The 20,627-nt window shown below is 39.9% G+C and overlaps 1 protein-coding gene across 11 annotated transcripts in view; it reads right to left on the bottom strand.

Moving 5' to 3' along the window:
• Positions 1-3,026: 3,026 nt before the first annotated feature.
• Positions 3,027-20,627, bottom strand: part of RNF144A (ring finger protein 144A) — a 69,513-nt gene continuing 51,912 nt past the window's right edge. For all 11 annotated transcript variants that reach the window (XM_074861611.1, XM_074861616.1, XM_074861619.1 and 8 more), the window contains 6 exons: positions 15,879-15,983; positions 15,609-15,669; positions 14,309-14,516; positions 12,308-12,455; positions 10,920-11,009; positions 3,027-7,786 (listed from right to left, as the gene is read on the bottom strand). In XM_074861611.1, coding sequence (XP_074717712.1) covers positions 7,655-7,786; positions 10,920-11,009; positions 12,308-12,455; positions 14,309-14,516; positions 15,609-15,669; positions 15,879-15,983 — 744 coding nt within the window. In that variant the 3' untranslated portion in view covers positions 3,027-7,654. The remainder of the gene's footprint in view (positions 7,787-10,919; positions 11,010-12,307; positions 12,456-14,308; positions 14,517-15,608; positions 15,670-15,878; positions 15,984-20,627) is intronic.

A 20,627-nucleotide genomic window follows, 5' to 3' on the forward strand; every position in this document is an offset into this window, starting at 1 on the left:
AAGTTGACTAGGCAACTATCTTAGTAAGAAGCATAGGATGGGAAGGGAAATGGCCCAAAGACCTAGAAGATGTGTCTTTGCCCTGACTACCATCAGTTAAGGCCAGACACACAAATGTTAAGACAAACCTCATACTTAAGTGGTGTCAGATTCAAGGCTGAATCTTGGTTCCCAGAGTGCAGAGTCTGAGTAGAAAAGGCTTCCTTGTACAAAATAGCCTTTTCTCTCTTACATTCAAAGTCAACAAAAGTTCCATCAGTTTCTATATATCCTACATAAAATAAGACTCTTGGTATAGATGCACGACTAATGGGCAAGCACAGAATCTCCTATGAGAAACATCCTAAATGATCTCCAATAACAATAAAAAAATGCACTGTGGATGCACTGTGCTTGCAGGTTGGCAGTGGCAATCTCCAGCCCTACCCCCATACGTGAGCGTGTACATAATTCAATATCTACAGTCACAACTCTATTAGTACCACTACAACTAGTAGAATGTTACAACTAGCACAGTGTTTTTGTGCTGTGGGATTCAATTGTCTAGAACATTCAGTTATTACAGGACAGTTACGGACATGGTTTTGACCTGAACTCTCCCATCCAATGCCCAGTTACAGTTCAGGAGTTATTCTGGGGCTGGGGCCCCTCCTAGCAGAACTTATTCACCTCTGGCCATGTACTATAACGTACATGGGCTAGAACACTCTTAGTTCAGACAGTTGAGACCCTGAAGCCTGTTACTCCACTTACAGTTTCTGCAGTGCTTGATTCTCCGATTAGAGACTTACGCAGAAACCCAATCACACAGCTGAAGGTATGGTTAAGAAAATCCTTCTATATCAAGGTAAGCTGACCCTGGCAGAGAGACTGAGGAAACACCCAGGAGCTAAAAATTACTAAAATACATGATAATTGCAAGTGACTGAGAAATAATCCTCTCTAAAAGAAAACATACCCTAATTGGAAGCAACAGACTGTGAGGGCAAAGGAAGAAAGCAGAAAGATTGCTTCGTTAGTAATACCTGCTCCTAGAATAGGTCAAAACCCCTTGTGGCATTTATAGGCTATTTTCTGCTCAATTAATTGAACAAAATATCTAAACTCATCTTTCCCTTATGGAGAAAAATCATTATGCTCCATGAAAATGAAAGAAGGAATGACTGAGTAGCAGCTATTATGTGGCTTTGATTTTTCTTAAATTGTCAGGTATAAAGCACGTATGTGCATACCAACGTCATCTACCTGGACTCATGCAAAGCATTTGACACTGCCTCACACAACATCCTTGTCTCTAAATTGGAGACACATGGATTTGACAGCTGGACCACTTGCTGGATGGTTGCACTCAAAAGAGTTGCGATCAACGTCTCGATGTCCAAGCGGAGAGCAGTGATGAGTGGCATTTCTCAGGGGTTGGTGTTGGGACTGGCACTGTTTAACATCTTTGTTGGCAACATGGACAGTGAAATTGAGTGCAGCCTTTGCAAGTTTGCCAAGCACACAAGGCTGTGTGGTATCGTCGACACGCTGGAGGGAAGGGATGTGCCATCCAGAGGGACCTGGACAGGCTTGAGAAGTGGGCCAGTGCAAACCTCATGAAGTTCAACAAGGCCAAGTGCAAGGTCCTACACATGGGTCAGGGCAATCCCAAGCACAAATACAGGCTGGGCAATGAGTGGATTGGGAGCAGCTCTGAGGAGAAAGACTTGGGGTGCTAATTGACAAGAAGCTCAACACAATCTGGCAATGTGCACTCACAGCCCAGAAAGCCAACCATATCCTGGGCTCCATCAAGAGAAGTGTGACCAGCAGGTCAAGGAAGGTGATTCTCCCCCTCTACTCCACTCTCATGAGACCCCACCTGTGTCCAGCTGTGTCCAGCTCTGGGGCCCCCAACATAAGAAGGACATGGACCTGTTGGAGTGGGTCCAGAGGAGGGTCACAAACATGATCAAAGGGCTGGAACACTTCTCCTATGAAGACAGGCTGGAGAAGAGAAGGCTCCAGGGAGACCTTATAGCAGCCTTCCAGTACTTAAAAGGGGCCTACAAGAAAGCTGCAGAGGGACTTTTTACACAGGCACATAATGATAGGACAAGGGGTAATGGCTTTAAACTGAAAGAGGGTAGATTTAGATTAGATGTAAGGAAGAAGTTCTTCATGGTCAGGGTGGTGAGGCATTGGAACAGGTTGCCCAGAGAAGTTGTGGATGCCCCATCCCTGGAAGTGTTCAAGGCCAGGTTGGACGGGGCTTTGAGCAACCTGATCTAGTGGAAGATGTCCCTGCTCATTGCAGGGGGTTGGACTAGATGACCTTTAAATTATACTCTTCCAACCCAAACTATTCTATGATTCTATATTGGTTATGAACACCATTTGTTTGAAGAAATTGTGCCTGTGCTTTTTTTATGAGTATAGACAAATTGCATCCTAACAAGTGAGAAAGAAACTATGGGGACTGAAAGAAAGACTGCATCCTCACCTGTAGTTCTGGCAAAGTGCCTGTTGATGGAGTCAAGAACATAAATTCCCAATTCCCACTGTCAAAGAGACTTAAGTATGCTATGTTGTTCAGGAGACAGGGCTTTGCCTTTAATAGTTTCACCTCCACAACACCAAACCGAGGGGAATACGAGCTACTCGCAGTCACCTCCACGAGACCTAAACCCATGCTGCAAGAATACACACACATCTCAAGAGTGATCCTCAGAGCAGCACCCAGCATTCACCCAGCTAGAGAGTACATCAGTGGACTGCAACAGGAGCTGGATCAAAGACCCAGCTGTGGGTCAGATTAGCTCTAGAGATACCCAGATTTACTCTTTCAGCTAAACTGGGAGATGATGAGTCAGAAACTGCAGTTATGCCCAGAAGTGAGGCAGGAGGTATCCAGGCTACAGGCTGTGCTTGCTCTGAAGGACCAAGAGACAGATACGCACAGGGAGTCCTACCATAATGAAAGCACTTTTCTTTAGTGAACATATCGCACTGAAAAGTCAATAGGAAGAATCACAGGAGACACATTCATTTAAAATATCTATTGAAATTACAAATTAAACTCTTCAATATGATTCAAAGTACAAAACACAACATTAAAAGGCATTCAACAGCTCTTTTATACATCACAGTGTTAGTGGCACAAAATGTACTTACATTTCAAATACATCAACAGAACTATTTTTACACTGGTCAGATACATTATTTATACATACGCATGACTCCTTCATGCTTACCCCTATACAAGTTTAAAATACATCCATGATAAAATGATCAAGAAAGGTTCAGTTATGTACCACGTACCTGCACCTAATGTTCCTGGAATTCTTATGAGAGATACACAAATCAAAGCAATAATGAAGACCACAGGGCTCTAAACACAAACAGCATGCCTTACTTAGTATAAGTGCATTAGCAATTAAGCACTGATGCAGGCTTTTTTGATGTCTTTGATATCACTGTCATCAACAACTGTGTTCTATCTGTTTTCCTCAGAATTTTAGATTATGTATGTGAAATGTACAAACTTTGGTTTTAAAAAAGCAAATCTGCACAAAGCTTTATGCATGCTGAACCTCACTGGGATGAAAACAGCCTGCATTAAATATATTTATTCCTATACAGTAAAAGGCCTACAGACGAAATGCACAAAACGTAATTTTTATTTTCCTGCCCATAACAATCTTAAATCAAAAGCACTTTATTTTTTCTGACCTATGAATATTTCATCCTGTCAGCTCAATAAACAAGAGAGCTTTTCACTAATTTTGATTGTGTTTCCTGCATGTCAGGAGATCAACTGTAAGCTGAGAATTGATCCAGTCAGCTCTTACTTGGGATTTTGCCTAATTCATAAGCTGGAGTATTTGAAGAAAGATCATGCTGCTTGGTATGTGGGGGAAAGCATCCCAAATTCTTGGCATGCTAAATTCAGTAGTAGGAGGTTTCAGGATGAATGCCAATATGAATAAAATTGAAATATTAACATAAAACTACAGTAAGCATTTATATACAATCTTTCATCACAGAATCTTGAAGAGCCTCAAAACCAATGAATTTGCTCTCACAGCCCCCCTTGGAGGTAGGTAAACATTGGTCCATCCATTTAAGAGATGGCTAAATTGAGATAAAAGGAGATAAGTGACTTGTCCAATGTCATGTGGGGAAAACCCAGTGCTAGTGCCATTGAAGTCGGTGCAGGCTGTGCTACTGATCTCTCTCAGGACTGTCTTCAGCCCAACTAATGAATGGCTAGTCTAGGGAAATGCAAAGCCTCTGGAGTCTGGACTCCACACTTGCTCGCTAGACATGACACCACTTCACCCCAACAGAACATGCAAACAATGTACTGTTAAAAAAGCCATTAAAAACAGCATTTAAGACAATGCAAAATCCCTAAATAATAGCATAACCGTAAAAACGCAACAGAAATCATGCAGTGAAACTTATTTTTCTGGTGAAAATCTAAAAAGCCAAAGCTGTTGTAACAGAATTTCATCTGAAAAGCAGCTGAGACAAACATTCACTTTTCCATGGCAAGGGGTTTAAATGTCAGAGTTTAAAATAATGTATTTACAATTCAATTTCAGGGTATTAAATGTCACACTATCAACATAAGCTGTAACATAAAAACACCCTGAACTCAATACATCACTGCCAGAAGCTGCTATTTTGGAAACAAATCAGCACTAAAAAATAAAAAAAAAAAAACTAAACCAAAAAAATCCCTAAGAAGCATACAGATGGAATGAGATTTAGCAAACCTGAAAGGATTAGGTATTTGATAAATATATGTAGGCATATAGTCTATCCCAACAGCCAGGATGTGAAACAAGAGAGATGTCATAAAAATCTCCAGTAGCAATTCAAGTTATGTTAATATTAGAGACAGAGATGTACTGACAGAAGTAGAGTCTTCTGATTATATATAACGTTACCTGTGAGCATCAATTATAAACTATCATTTTAAAATGTCTGTATTTCTTTTTCTTTCCTTTTTCTTTTAAATTTGGAAATGCATTAATTTTCACATTGATTATTAACTGGCACACAGTACTGTGGAAAACTCAAGTTTTGCTGTATTGCCAAAGGCTGTCTCTAAGAAAGGCACAGAGAAAATAAACCTCACACCAGGACACTCTGGTACTGTTAACAGGCCACTGCACCTCTGCTATTATCCCAATAGTAGAATCAGTCACTTAGAGCCACCGCCACATACAGCAAAATCCCTTAGTGCTCCCAATTAGAAAATTAACAACCCATGAAGTCTTTACGACCTGTTGTCCGGTTTTCTTTTCTGCAGTTAAACAGAATTACAGGCCCAAGGATGAAAGGCCATAGTTCAAGCTTACCTGCAGGAAGCTGTCCTTCGCAAAAGGGTTTCTGTTACTTCTGCACACTGAAGTTATGACTCGGGACAACCCAGGCGCTCGGTGGCTCAGGTACCTCTGGGGAAATGGACTGAGCGGCTGCCAGAGCCAGAGTGAGAGAACCACTTCACTGCCTGCTGAACTCAGCAGTGCTTCACACACCCCTTGGAGGCTGGCAAACAGTGATCGAATGCACTACCCAGACTTCCCTACAGGTATTTTTGGACAACTAGTGAATTTTTAATAACAAAGATAACTAAAATACTAAAAATACTCTGATAACAGATGATGTGAACTGTTGCATTGCCATAAACAATCTGAAGATATCACAAGGAGTTCAGACTTGCTGGAGACCAGCTATCCTTCGCGTTACAATGGCTGAACTCAATAAAATGAAGCCAAATAAGCAAGTTGCAGATAACCTACAGCTCCTGGAAGTAAAATCTGGGGTTAGATACAGTTTGAATTTGGATACCATTACACTTGGAAGAAGCGGGAGAAGAAATTCAAGAGAAATTTTATAAAAAGACAGTGGCCCTTTCCAAAATTGTACCCTACAGTCTTTTTATTTAACAGATAGACAGTATAAACCAAAAGATAATAGAAAGGAGTCTTTTCCTTATGCTTGAGCTATGAACACATATTCCCAGCCTGTGACAGCACCCAGAAGCAGTTGCATTTAAGGGTCTTAATACATTTTCAGTGCAAAGTTATCCTGGCTTCGATATACTCATCCATCTCAGTACATTGATAATGCACAGAAATAAACGATGATAAAAAAAACCACAGTCAAACTTCAGTCCACAAGCCATTCAAATGAATGTTTTTGTTCAGTACTACACGCAGACATACACGTTGTTTCAGGTGCTTCATACTTCATGGCAAGAAGCTATTAGTCAAATTATTGTAGACTTTAAAATCAGAGCAAAATGCTTTTCAACAAAATATTTCTAAAGAGATACTACAATGATTAATAATAGTATGTTGACTAGCACACTTTACTACCCCAGAAACACAGCACTGTGAATTCCGCAAAACTATCAAATCAAGTGATTATTTTTCAAATAAAAACTTGTTTTGTCACAGTATTGTTATTAACAGCATACACCATACATCATATGATATTAACTCTGAAAATGGGCTAAGTATATTAAATGTAAATTACTACTTCCACAAATATCCCAGGCATTTTTATTAATAACTACAGGGATAACCCTGATGTATCTTTATACCTAAAAGGAAGGATTCACTGATAACCCAAGAGTCTGCTAAATAGTAAAGTTAGTCCTGTATTTGTTAATAATTATGCTAAAGACAGAAGCAAGCTATCTTCAACTTCCAAAATATTTCAATAGCACAGCTATTTACAAATTTGGTTTAAATAGGATTATATATCTCTCTATATATATAAAAAGATTAAGATACCTGGATTAGAAGTTACGTAGCCCTGTAAGTGTAGCAGAACCCTAAACAACAGCAAAAAATAGCAATTCAGAAAAACACTAGTGGTCCAGCAGTAATCAATATCATCAATGCATTTTTAAAAGAACCTTGATTAGACAACAGGTTTGTGTGACCACTCAACCTTACAGCTTCATCAATTCATTTTTAAAATGTAGCTTTCAATCAAACACACTTCTTATAAGACTTCAAAAAAACTCCTGGAAGGCAACAGGACCAATTTTGTCCCTCTAACTCTCTTCAAATTTCAAGAAAGGCATAGGATGGCCTATATGCACCTTATTAATTTTGTCATACTTGGAAAAATAGGTACTAAAAAGGACATTGTGATGGTTTTAACAAAAACAGATGTGTAATAAACATGGTAAAGTCACACTAAGTTGACTATCTGATTTAAACGATAGGCAACTTAATTATATACAGGAATAAGACACCAAATCTGGAAGCGAACAGATATGCAGAAGTTTAGATTTGTACGCATTTTCAGCTTGTTTTGCTGATGTCATTCAGTACAGTTCCCGGTCCACCAGCAGGGCAGCAGAAACTTTTTGCATTACTTTTAGCAGTATCACCTCTTCATTTCAGATAGCTACCCGGGTCCATGGTCTCCCTTTAGCACCAAGCTTGCCTTCCACTACCCTCCTTGTCTATTATCAATTGATCTATGCAACAGTAGTAACAAAAGTTCCTGGAACCAAGACTGTGTGTCAATGAAACGCAGAATGGGGCAAGTAAGGCTACAACAATGTAAGTGCAAGAGGGAAACAACAACAGCAACAATAAAATCAAAACACATGTTGTGATGAGTCCAATCTTCTCTCAGTCTAGGTAGGTAGAGGGTCATCATCTCCTTTATTACATTTGCACTTGCAGCACAGAATAAATGGTGTAGCAAGTAGAAGGAAAGGGGAGGCCACCAAAAGTAGAAGACCAAATCCTGCAAAAATTCCGACCACCTACAAGAGAAATGAATAGCACTGTGTTAGGGATAGCAATTGTCGAATTCTGCCAACACCAGTGCATCATCAGTGTCCTTCAAAAGGATCTCAGCAAATGCCACTGAGCTTCCCAGAGCCAGGACCTTCCCTCAAGTCAACGCTACAGTCAGCTCCTGTGACCAATAAACGTGAGTGAAATCAAAGAGTGAATGTTCATAATTGCGCCAGTCAGAACCATGCCACACAACTCAATTCCAGCACACAAAGTGATGCAGATAGTTATTCGCCTTTTTGAATTTTGCTATATCTCAAACAACTAATGAAGAAACTGACTAGATACTTTTTTCCTGAACAAACCTAAATGTTAAATATCAGGATAAAAACTATGAGTTAGAGAGTCCCACTTTCAGGTGCTCCCCTTCTTGCTGGAAAAAGCTCCAAAAAGAATCAGTCAAGGTTTTGGTGTTGTTCATGAAGAATCTGGGAAGACTCCCACAAACTTCCCACCAGCAGGAACACAAGCTTGGGGACCTCAGCCACAGATTACAAGTGCTATGGACTATAATAGAACTCTGCATATGCAATGGCTTTTTGCAGTCAGACCTGAGCCTATCCTGCTGCTTCAGGGGACATGACCTAACTCTACTTAAAAGCATTTTTTTCATTCATATTTATTGATCGACCTCTTTCCAGTATGGGCAGAGGACCACAGACCTACCCATCCTGTCAGCATGCCAAACTCTATTAGTTTCTACAGAGTATAAATTTGGAAAATTATTTAAAAAACATTCAAGTTGAGGTTCATTGCCTGAGGAAGTTTCCCATTTGCCATAGCCAACTGTAAGAGTAATGCTGCAACAATATACCCGCAAATTATTTGAGAAATTAATTTAGATTTATTCACATGAGAGCGTCTGTGAATAATTTTTAATAATGAAGGCAGGAGTGGAATGCTAATCTGCTATCAAAACCTCACAACAGAAGGCAAAATGAAATTAGAGTGCAGTACCCATTAAGAATTCTTCCAGCCAGGGCTAGATATGCTGCTTCAATTATCTGGCAAATATTTAACTAGCCATGGTATAGATGGGATGATTTACTAGTACTTTTGTCGGCCACGGACAATTTCCCGTTCTGATTACTATGTATTTCTTTTTGCAATTCCACTATCCAGGGACTCTCAGACTGGGGGCTGAGAGGAAAGGCTGGTTGCAGGAGATGGCGCTGTGGGACAGCAGTCACTGCTCTCAGGCTGCCTCCTACTACGCCAAATTCTTTCAGTCTTGACTTTTGGCTGTCCAGGGATAAGAAGCTCAAACTTCCTTGCCCTAACAATTTTATTTCTTGTCAAGAGCAATTTCTTTTTCAGCTTCAGAGGTGTGTATGTTTCATCACTCATTCTTTTTTTTGGAGGTGCTGACAATCTAATGCAACTTCCATTAACTAATCTTTGCATTTATTTACTATACACATAATACAAAGCTAATTCTCATCTCCTTTAAAAACAGTAAGCTTCAACTATTGCCATACTGCTCTTTGGAGACGGCACACCCTTGCCTAGTTCTTTGCAGCCCAGGCTAAGAGTGCACTAGTCAGACAGCCAAGCTGGAAGTTAGCATTTCAAGTGGACTGGATGAATACTGCTAATAGATACCTACTTACACCTTCCTTTCATTCTCAATATGTCAAAGAACTCATTAAGTTCCGTTTTGTTTTGTTGTGAGGGTTTTTGTTTATTTTGGCGGTTTTTTGTGGTTTTGTTTGTTTGTTTTTTAAACAAAACTGCCTGCTGAGTATTACTCATTTTCTGCTTGGTTCTGTTGCTTCTGAAGAAATTGCTGCCCTACTCAGCATCAAGCCATTCCCTCTGGCCAAAACATTTATTTTTTTTTTTAAATCCACTAACAACAAACCAAAGGCTCGCCTCAATTTGCCTTGGATAAATACTCAAAGAAACTTAACATAAAGAAATTATTGCAATGTTGATTTGGCTTTAGTGGGTTTAACAGAATTACACCCTGACTGGTAGACAGTTATCACTTTCTTGCTCAACAGTGACCAGAACATCAAACATACTGTCTATCAAACATATTTGCACTATCTGCTGTGGCTAAGAACAGATTCCAAATATCAGATTAAACAGCTCATACTACAGGTATATCAAGATGTACCCACACACTTCCTAAAATACCATTGGCTAAGCCCAGCCAAACCCAGTCCATAGCTCAGGCACCCAGGGGTGTATGTGGAGAGAGAAGGGTGCGATCCTTCTTCTATTTCAGTTTAGCTGTTTGTCCAGACTTGGGGTTTATGCTCAAATGGAAAGAAATCTGTACTTCAAGAAAAGCACTTAACCTCAAGCTAAGGTAGGTGTTTACTGGCACACAGTTAATTTAGGAAGAGATGACTCAGATACCCAGATGTCCTTGTATCCCTGAAGTGACTGTAAAGGCAGTAGATTGGACCAAGTCACACACTGGCATCTATATTGTATACATCAAAGTAGTGCAGAGAGCTCTTTCATTACCAGCATTCATGCTTGCTCCAGCAAGACTGGATCTAGACTACAAGAGGTATCCCCACACTCTCTGTAATTGTCAATTTGAATCTGTGTTTGAACCTACTGATGTCCCTGCTCATTGCAAGGGGGGTTGGACTAGATGACCTTTAAAGGCCCCTTCCAACCCAAACCATTCTATGATTTTATGATAATCTCAAGGGGTTACCTTCTATCCAACCTACATGAATGAGTCAACTGGAGTCCATAACAAGATAGTGAGCATACCCAGGCTAATTCCTCTCCAGTTCTGGATCTGGAGCTAAAGATCCCTTGCAGGATGAGCTTCCCTGTTAATAATATGCATGGTGACAACCTAGTTCATCCTCCAGGTTTACTGAGAACATATCTGGATTGGCACTTAACCGGGTCTGCAAATGTACCTTTACTAGTTCCCAGTGGCTTTGTGCCAAGGACTGTCCTCTCTGGGAGAGCTAACTGTTCCATTCAATCTACTGCCCTCTTTAAATCTGCTATGAAAATCAGTTACCATCAGCACTGAATTTTACCCTAAGGTGTTAAAATGAGTAAGGTAAAGGACAGCACTATGACAATAGTAAACCTGTACAAACCTTTTAAAGATCTGAGCTTTACCTGTGTTCTGTGCCAGATGACAGATGCCCTGGAGTGTCCCAGCTTGTTTCGACAAGGTCCTTTGTCGTAATGTATAAGGAGAAAATCATCCTACAAAATATAAATGAAAAGATAGGCCATAAACAGAAGTACAAACTGTTCTTCAAGTTATAAAATACTATTTCCTGAGAACTTATAACCTGGAATTTTACAGGAAGATAAAAGCTTAGTAAAGTGGATATGGCCAGGTCCAACCTTTCCAAAGTGCTTTGTTTACAATTAAGTGTCTTCACAAACAGATTTGTTTAAGCAAGTGTTATATATCTATAATGAATTCTTCTCCCAAATGCTCTTGAGATGCATATTGAAATGCTAGCATGGAGTTTAGCAAGAGGATCTAAGAAGATAAGCTGACCATTGCACATATTTTACACACATACAGAAAGAGCAAAGGAAAATGAATACTTGTAGCACAGACTTCCCAAAACTGGTTCCTTTTACTAGTTGAAGACTAAAAGGACAATACAGATTTTTGAGAAATTATGTCCCTATCTGTCCTGCCACATTCTCACAATCAGCCAAGATAGCAGGCCTAGTACCAAGGGAACACTGCTTTTTAACTGAGCACGTAAGAAGCCTGTGACTTAAGGACTGTTAGTAATCCACGCAATTTGAATAGTCAAGAGTAGTTTTCAGGAACCTAAAACATTTCCTTTGGTATTGTTAATAATGATCAAAATAAAAACAGATGACATGGAAACACATGTTGTATACTGTACATACTCTGATCCTTGGGCATGATAACAGCCTGATTTTTTAAAAAAAATAAACATACAACAGCAGCAGCTTATAGACTGACAAATTCCTGGTGTTAGGAGAACACTGTATTCTTTTTCACATGTCAAATCTATTTCTTGTCCCACAGAATACAACGAACGGTTAACAAATTTGACTGCTAGTCTCCTGCATGGTGATGCACAAAATCTAGAGTTTGTCTGTTAAACTTCCACAGACAAAAAACATCACTGTACTCATCCTGTAACTCCTTTGAGAAGGTGAACATTGAAAAGTCAGTACTAAACGAAGTATTATTAGGAAAGAAAAAAGCAGCAACACTCCTCCCCCATGTTAGTTGCCATGTAAAGATTACAGAATATTTTAATAAAATTTTACTTTTTAATAATTATTTACTGACTCACATAGGCAAAATGCGAAGATCATGCAGGTCAGACAACTAAAACAGAGCATACAATTCCTGTAACATTACCAGCGTCAGCTCTGGTGGGTTGTGGTCCACCAAGCTGGGCAGAAGCTAGTGAGCTACTATTTAATTGCTTAATGAGACAGCTGGATGGCAAAGCAATGAACTTCTAAGCTTCTGAGAACCACAATGCTTGGCATATACTTACATCAAGAGATTCCAGACAGTACCAGCAAAAGGCATGTTTGCAGTTCTTACACATCATTTGGGCACAGCCTTCATCTCGTTCAATGTAAACTTTACACTTTGGACAGCGTTTGATTGGAGCATCATCTTCTTCCATTTTAAAAACTGAACTGTGGGAGAGAGTCAGGAATTAGTAAAATGTGTGGCCATGTCAGTTTAGAGAAGAACGTCTAAGAATGGTGCTAAGAAGGTAAGTCTACTTTTTCATTAGAAAAAAAAAGGTAAATTACTAGAGATCCAAGTATTCAACTGAATTTCATCATTCAGATATTTTGGCTATACTTTATTTTTCAAATATTTCTCTAGAAAAAAATGTTTAGTGACTCCAGTGCCTACGTAAGAGTCAGGACATTTTCTTTACCTCATATTTTACCAACTGCTTTTGTTATCTAGTGATACTAATAGATATTATAAAATTTTATCCTGGAACATATCAGATGAGCAGCAGCTAGTTCACACTTAAATGCTTTGTGTGTCTAGACCACTTTCCTTTTCCCTTCCTTCTTCTTTCTCAGAAGAGGAAGCCATGATGGCACAACAAGCCCAGACTACATTCCTTTAGACTGGGGCAACAGGGAGAGATTGCTTGTCTCTGCCCTCTTTGAGGATCCTCCCTAGGAATTTCCCTCCAAATCAGGAACCATGAGGTTTTTTGGGCATACTGTTCTTTCAGAGCTGATCTCTTCATCTCTAACACTGTTCTAATGATCTAACACTGTTCATGAGTCAGGGTCAGCACCGCCTCTTTTTGTCTTGCACAACTGTGCAAAACAAGTTCATCATATAGTGGGCACAACACAGAGGAATGTGGAAACACTGGAAGAACATTCATTTCCCTTGAGTAGCTTTCCACCATATGCAGGTTTTATGCAACCTAACTACTAAAATGTACCTTAACAAATGACACTTCCTGCAGCCACTGCCAGTGGGAGATACAAGAACGACTGATGGGGATCAACAGTTTGCTGGAAAACAGGACTGACCCTTGATTGATTGATCAACTGATTTGCCCAATGACAGGATAAAAGGACACACACTCGTTAGTCACACTAGGGGCAACTGTATTCCACAAAAACGCTTTGAATCCATAAACTATGAAACTCCAAAAGCATGGTAACATAAACTGCTACTGGCACATTATGCTCCAAAATAATGAAAAAACAAACCTCAATGGAGTAAAAAATGAAGCATGAAATAAAAACTAAGAGCAACCAAAACACTAAGGAACATAGACAAAGTTTTTTACCTTGCCATGAAGTTTAGTGAGTTTCAGTTCTGGTCAAGCACACACAAAAAGCATGTGCAAAAGTTACTATATCTGACCAGGAACTCATCATGACAGCATCCTAGCCAGTCATCTGTTACAGCAAAGCCTGAAAGAAGACAAGTTATGAATAGCTAAGTCCAAGGCTGGCCAGGGCTTTAATGGTACCTTGAACTGCTATACTATCTTTGAAAAAGCCCAAATATTAAGTGGAACACACACATAATGGCCTTTCTTATTCACTGGCTGCAGTATGCCACTGGAAACAGCTTGAAACAGAACTTAAGATCATTGGCCAAATGTGCAGCAGTTAGGATGACTGACAGGGTATCCTAAAAATCACTGTCTGGCATGGTGCTACCAACCCTCACACTGTCCAGAATACCAGCAGCAACAAGATCTTATCTGAAGGGAAGCTCAAGGGCTGACTGGATATCATATTTTTCCCACTGGGGCAAAAAGGCTGTTGACAGAGGCTCAAGCAGCTCCTCTGTGCTTTGCCAGGAGTGGTGGCAAGGAGTGAGGCTGCCAAGAGCTACCCAGTTTTGGAATACAGCATTAAAAGAACAGGAATGACTAAGTGAAGGAAACAGCTTTAAAACAAAATATCAGGAAATTGCCTCTTTGCTATTCATACTCTGGTTTGTTCAAAGATTGAGAGTTTTGTTTCTAAATACTTGATCTTTTGCAATACTTTACCTTGTTTCTCCTGGAAGAAAAGAGATTGGCATGTTCTCTTGACAGCCTTGACCTGGATGCCAATTAGATTTGCAAGCAGAGCAGAACTCAATGTCGCAGGCTTTGCACTGGACCAGCTGGGGGTCCTGTGGGCTTGATTCCTGGAGCTGGCAAACTGCCTGGCAAGTAGAAGATGGACACCAAGTCCGACACGGATCCAAAAGCACTTCTGGAAAGGGACATGAAAGAACAAATTTCAAAGGCAGTTACAAGACCAGCCTTCCACAACAATGTATTCCAGCTGAGGTTGACTGGCAAGGCATTTGAAGACGCACATTTTCAAAAGAAGCCTTTTAATTTATGCTACCCACTTAGACATAAATCTGGCCTGCTTTGCAAACAGGCACCAAACTAAAGTGAGTTTCCTGAGTTTGAATTAATTGTCCACTTTCATTCACTGAACTAAATTTGTTCTGAGAATGAGATGTTGTATTTTTCTTCAGTTGTACCTGAAGTTAAATAGAGCATATACTATGCAGGTATAACCCACCAGAAAGTGTTTTTACAGTGACTTGCCCAGTAGGACTCTATTTCAAGTTGGCCTCTGCCCTAATGTAACCACATGATTAACGGTAGTGTAAGACTGTTATACAGTTTCATCCCTTTCTTGGAGGCTGCTTACTGATAAGTTATTTCATGTTTCAAAGCCCAGTGAAGACAATAAAAAACTACCAATGACTTCAGGGGTTTCTAGGCTGGATCCTGCCCTCAGCAAAACCTTACTGTAAGTTCTCTATGGCCACACAGTACCATAACCCCATAGGCACCCAGTCAGCTTATCCTCATAAAAATTAACAAGGTTCATGGTATTACACACAGAATGGCCTAGCAATTCTGCACCAGATGCCATCACAGAAGATAATGTTGGCTCCATAAAAGGGGTCAGTCTAGTCCCCAGCCCCTAGAGTACTGGTAATCAACCCAAACAGCAAAGCTCAAAATAGAAGTCACTCCCTCCCTTAGTTATAGAGCAATATAATACATAGCAATTTTCTTTCCTTAGTTTATTCTCAGAATGTTGCAATTCTGGGAATCACGCAGGCAAGAACAGAACCAATGTTTTCTATTTGGTGTTGGTTTGGGGTTTTTGCGGGGGGTGGGGGGTGGGGGGGTGGGCAGGTGTGTCCAGGTTGTGATGACCAAACAATTAATGCACAATGCTGCTGCATGAACATGTGCAGAGCCAGATTCTGATTTATGGGATCTCTCTGGAGTGATACCATTTCCCCAGCCTTGCAATGGGTGGTGTTACATGTGTTACCTCTTTCAAACTGTAGCTTCTTATACCTTTGCATGATTTCTGATGCAACCATGCACTCAATCTGTTGAAGGAAGGAAAAGGAAAAGACAAATTTCCAATTAGGAACAGCAATAACCTAAGGCATTTTCAACAAATGGAGACAAAATATTTGATCTGTAGAGAATTATTAAAAACGTATGTTGACAACAATGGCAACATACAGAGCAACACACATTTAAACATCCTGGAAATAAAATTAAAAAAAACCACCTATTTGCAGTAAAAGTGTACCTCATTTTCTTGCAGATGACCTCTCTTTGGGCAGGCAGCATCAGGGCAGCTGATTGCTGTTTCTAGACCTTCTTTGATCAAAAGTTCCACATACTGTTTCAGGCACTGTAAGAGAGCCAAGACTGAGTTAACTATCCCACCAAGAATAAACCACTCAGTATTTTAACAGCTTTCCTCTGAAAATCTGAAGAACTCTAACTTCTTTAAAAAAAACCAGATACTACTGTGTCTCTTTTACAGCCATGGGCCATGCTCACAGTTTTGACATGGTTATACCTTTAAATAGAAAACAGCAAGTTCATTTTCCCATCAAATGACTCTTCCTCAATTTAAAATACAGAGCAAATTAAAAAATAACAATAATGGGGAAAAGGACAAATCAAACAGGGAGCTAAGAGGGGAAAAAAATTAATAAAACACCACTAAGATAAAATTAGATTAACCACATTCCAAAAATCTTCATGTGACTGGAAACCACAACACAGCTTAGTAAGCAGTAACTACCCATAGACAGACATCTGTCAAGCATATCAGAGAGCAAAAGGGAGTGGTATATCTTGCCTTCTATTTCTAGAAAATAACTATCTGAACTTCATGGTTAAAGATATATCTTTTCCATAGGAAGGAAAAATGTGAGAATTAGGACTCCCAGAAGAACTACAGTTTCCATGGGGACTGAATAATAAATATTGGTAATACTAATACTTTTCTCCCCTAGCAACCACAGCATTTTACCCAAGTCGTAACTGAAAACATAGCATCTAACAGTAGAGCACAGCACAACCGTCAACAAAACAAAGAAGAAAGGTAGGTATTTTAGACTAAGGGCAAATTAAGACCAAACCTTGTTATTCTTGAAGAGCAATCACCCCCCTCCACCTCCACACTTCTTACATCAAGGTGAGAGCTACTGCACAGGTATCTGCTGGGGAGGCAAGGGGAGTGACGGAGAGAAAGAGAGATCCTTCTCTCTGCAGATACCGTGCAACTTCTACCACCCTGATGCTACACAGGAAGAGCAAACGAGGGTCTGCTTTTCAGTAGATGGGTCACCCTGTGGTGTTCTCACCCTGCTTGTGAGCTCAGCTGGCAGTGGCAAACTGGAGACAGTTACTGAAAGTAGGTCCCTAACTCTCTGTTACCAGATATGCGAATAAAGAACGAGGCTAGACCAACAGCAGAGTGAAATGAAGATACAAAACAAGCTCAGCATACAGCTGGTGGGAGGCGAGAAGGATTACACACTCTGCAGCAAGCTGGCAAATCAGGGACTTCAATTACTATTTCCAGACAGAGCTTGCAAAAGGTATGCAGCCGCCGACTCACCATCAGCCTGGGAAGGCAACGGGCTGCATCGACCTTGCCAAGCCCAGCTTACCTATCTGCAGGTCAGAGCACAAAGCTGCTTCTTCCTTCCAATGCCCATCAACGAGCACATTTCCAGTCTAACCCTTCGTACATGGCTCGTAATTGCTAAGGTCCAGACTTTGATGCTACTCATTCAGCCTCTTCTCTTCCTGTTCTGCCTCTTGATATGTCTATTCAGCTCCTTTCAGACACCCTATCACCTATATTAACATTTTATTCTAGGTTTTACATCTTGCAGCTTGATTGCAGCAAAAACCTTACTTCCTGCCCACGCAATTTCTGCTGCTGCTCTGGTACCCAGCTTTTCTGGCAGCAACATGCCACCACCTCGATAGCACAACAAATAATCTCTGTGTCTCCTACTTATCAGAGACAACAGGTCTATTTTTTGGAAAAGAAAAACAGAAGCTAGATAATTGATATCTCTAAAAGTTTTACATGTGTAAAAAATACATGTGACAGATTCTGTCTTTCTTTTATCAGCAGGGATTTAATGAAGGCAACTTTCACTTAGTAGATGTTTGACTTTCAGAAGGTTTCCAAGCCTTCACTTAGAGCTCTGTAGGGCAGGTGGTGGAGCAGTTCAAGAGAACCACTAGCAGCAACCACAGCAGGCTGAGCTCTGCAAGAACCAGATCCCAGGTTGCGTGCCTTGGCAAACTGTGATTTCAGCTGTAGTGAGGTATTAGTGTTACTATAATGACACTGTTGGCTCTTTCCTTTCCCCTCCATTTGCAGACACCAAATGTGGATTAAAATGAAAATGCATACATTTTTAATGGCAGCACTTACAGAAAGTACTTTTCAAGCTGAATGAGCTTTACCATCATTAATCATTAATATGGTTAATTCTCCTCCTCAAGCTCTTTGGGACCACTGCCAAAGCCTATTCGATTTGTTTCCCTTTCCTTATATCTTCTAAGGAATGACATAATTCATTCCTTCCACGAGCAGTGTCCAAGTCCTTTCAGTTCCCCTGATGTGGCACTGGCCTCTATCTCCTCAAAACCAGCTCAAGCCAAAGTGCACTTCTGCTACACCTTCTGGGAACACAGATGCTGTCTAAAGGCCATGAAATATCGCTGTGAATTAGGCAGAGGATAAAACAAGCTGTCCACTCAAAACTTCCTTACTCCAGAGACTTCTCAAGTAGAGAAGAAGTAACCCAAAGTGGTTGCAAGAGAATCTGAAGCACAGGGTACCAGCATCTTCTCTTGAGAGCTGACACAAGATGTGTCACTTATGTCAGAAAATTTTAAAACTAGTACAGTACTAGAAATGCACCATCATGCAAGCAAACCAATAAAGTAGGATTAGGTACTCAGTCATATACTATGAAAAATTCATTACAAAAGAACTACAAAAAGATGACAAATTAACTGTTGATCATTTTCTATGCAGCTTGTAGTTGACCCCATGCTGGAAGAAAATATCTTCATAGCCTTTACATTAAGGCAATAAAGTACTATATAGGATGAATGAAAAACGTGGGAGTATAAGTCACCCCAAACAACTTTCAAAATGAACTGCATTACATAATTTTTCTCAGAGAAAACAGGAATTGAAATTAGGTACCTAAGGGCAGAGGAAGGAATAAGGTCACAAGACATCCTTTGTGTTGTACACTGACCCTTATAAAACCAGTATGCTGAGGAGAATCTTTATTCTTCCTTTAATGGATGTATGTCAATGGAGAGTTACTTTTATCTGAAGCAGTGTTTTGCTAAAATCCCCTTGTTTCTTCCTTTAAAAAATCCTCATTGTACTTCAGTAACAATATTTAAGTAAGTCACACTTGGAGATACTCTAAACCTATCAAAAACTGATGGTGGTTACTCTGTACATTTCTGCGTATGTATATAGTCTCACATGATGAAGCCAGAGTAAGACTTGGCATTTCACAAAAAATAACTCTTTACTGAATTAAGTAGATCATAAGAGAAAACATTTCCTTTGCATTCAGTTTTGTACTTCGTTTCTGTACTCTTGACAATCATCTTCACCTGGAATAATGAAGACCTGCCTAGCCAGCGAGAGGGCCAAGTGTCTTAGATTTTAGTCATTCATTCAGCTACAGTAAGAAGCCATGTGTGCGCTCCTACTTCTTTCCCAATCCAGAACTAAAATATGTTAGTTTATAACAATCCTTAGGCAAGTTACTCTGTTTCACATTGCAGTTGCAACAAGTGAACAAGTAATTGCATTATCTTAGATTTCTGTCCAGCATTTATACTCCCAGCATACCAAATGACTCAGGGGAGGAAAAGAACAATTATTATATGATGGCACCCTAGGGCACTACTAAGGTTGTTTGAGTTCCTTAACTATACAGATCTATACCTTAACACTCACTTTACAACTTCATATATTTTTAAATTAAAAGAAGATTGTAATATAATACCATATATGAATGTTGCACAGGGAACCCCATGAAAACTGCCATATAATTTTTGTAATTTCCTGTAGAGAAAGGAAAGCAAAGCACTGCACAACATATGTGTATATATATAGGCTATATAAAGTATATATAAAGCCCACATATATAAAAACCTATATTTTAAAACTTTATATAAGGTTATACAAACCATAGGTCAAGATACATCGCATGCCCCAGTTGCTGCTAAGATTGGTCAGAAGAGACCAGGTAGCTCTCCTGAGCATTACACCCATATTTTTCCCTTTGTATGCACACTCCTTGTGCATCCCTGCTCTGTCCTCTTTCTGCACATCACTGTTGTCCTTTCCGGTGTATGGATGGCTTTTTCTTCCACCTGGTAATCCAAGAATCCTACTGTCATTTGCTGTCCCCATGACAAAAGGCAGGAGCACATCCACTTTGAGGAATTTTGCCCCAGATCCATTCTCTCACAAGGATCAGCTGAGAGCCCAACGCAGCAGCGGTTTTACTATCAGTTGCCTATGTAAGTTAGGAACACTTTTTTTATTTGTTTGCCTCAGCCCAAGAGACAGATGGCTAATAAAGGAACAACTTCCTTTCTGAAGCTGCCAAGCATAGCCTAATATGTAAAGCTCTGCAAGATTAGTTGTACTTCTAACCACTGTACATCAAGGATTGCACCACACAGAAAAGTAGATTCAGTGACCATTGATGTGCTGTTGATTTACAGCTGCACATCCTTTTTTCTAATGTTATAAAGATCAAAATACCCTATGAGAATCAAAATGGTTATTATTTTGCTTAATTCCCAAACCATAACACATAATTTTACTCTGCTGAATTTAACTCTAACAAACCTGCACAGGCTGCAGCAAAATCTCAATATAAAGAATTAAAATGTCTGGGTTTTGATTTTCTTTTAGGAGAATTCGAGCAAAAATTATGCCTATTTCTGATGACTGTGCTTTGACTTATTTCTCCTG

This window comes from Strix uralensis, chromosome 3 (genome assembly GCF_047716275.1).
Source record: "Strix uralensis isolate ZFMK-TIS-50842 chromosome 3, bStrUra1, whole genome shotgun sequence".
Taxonomy (NCBI): Eukaryota; Metazoa; Chordata; class Aves; order Strigiformes; family Strigidae; genus Strix; species Strix uralensis.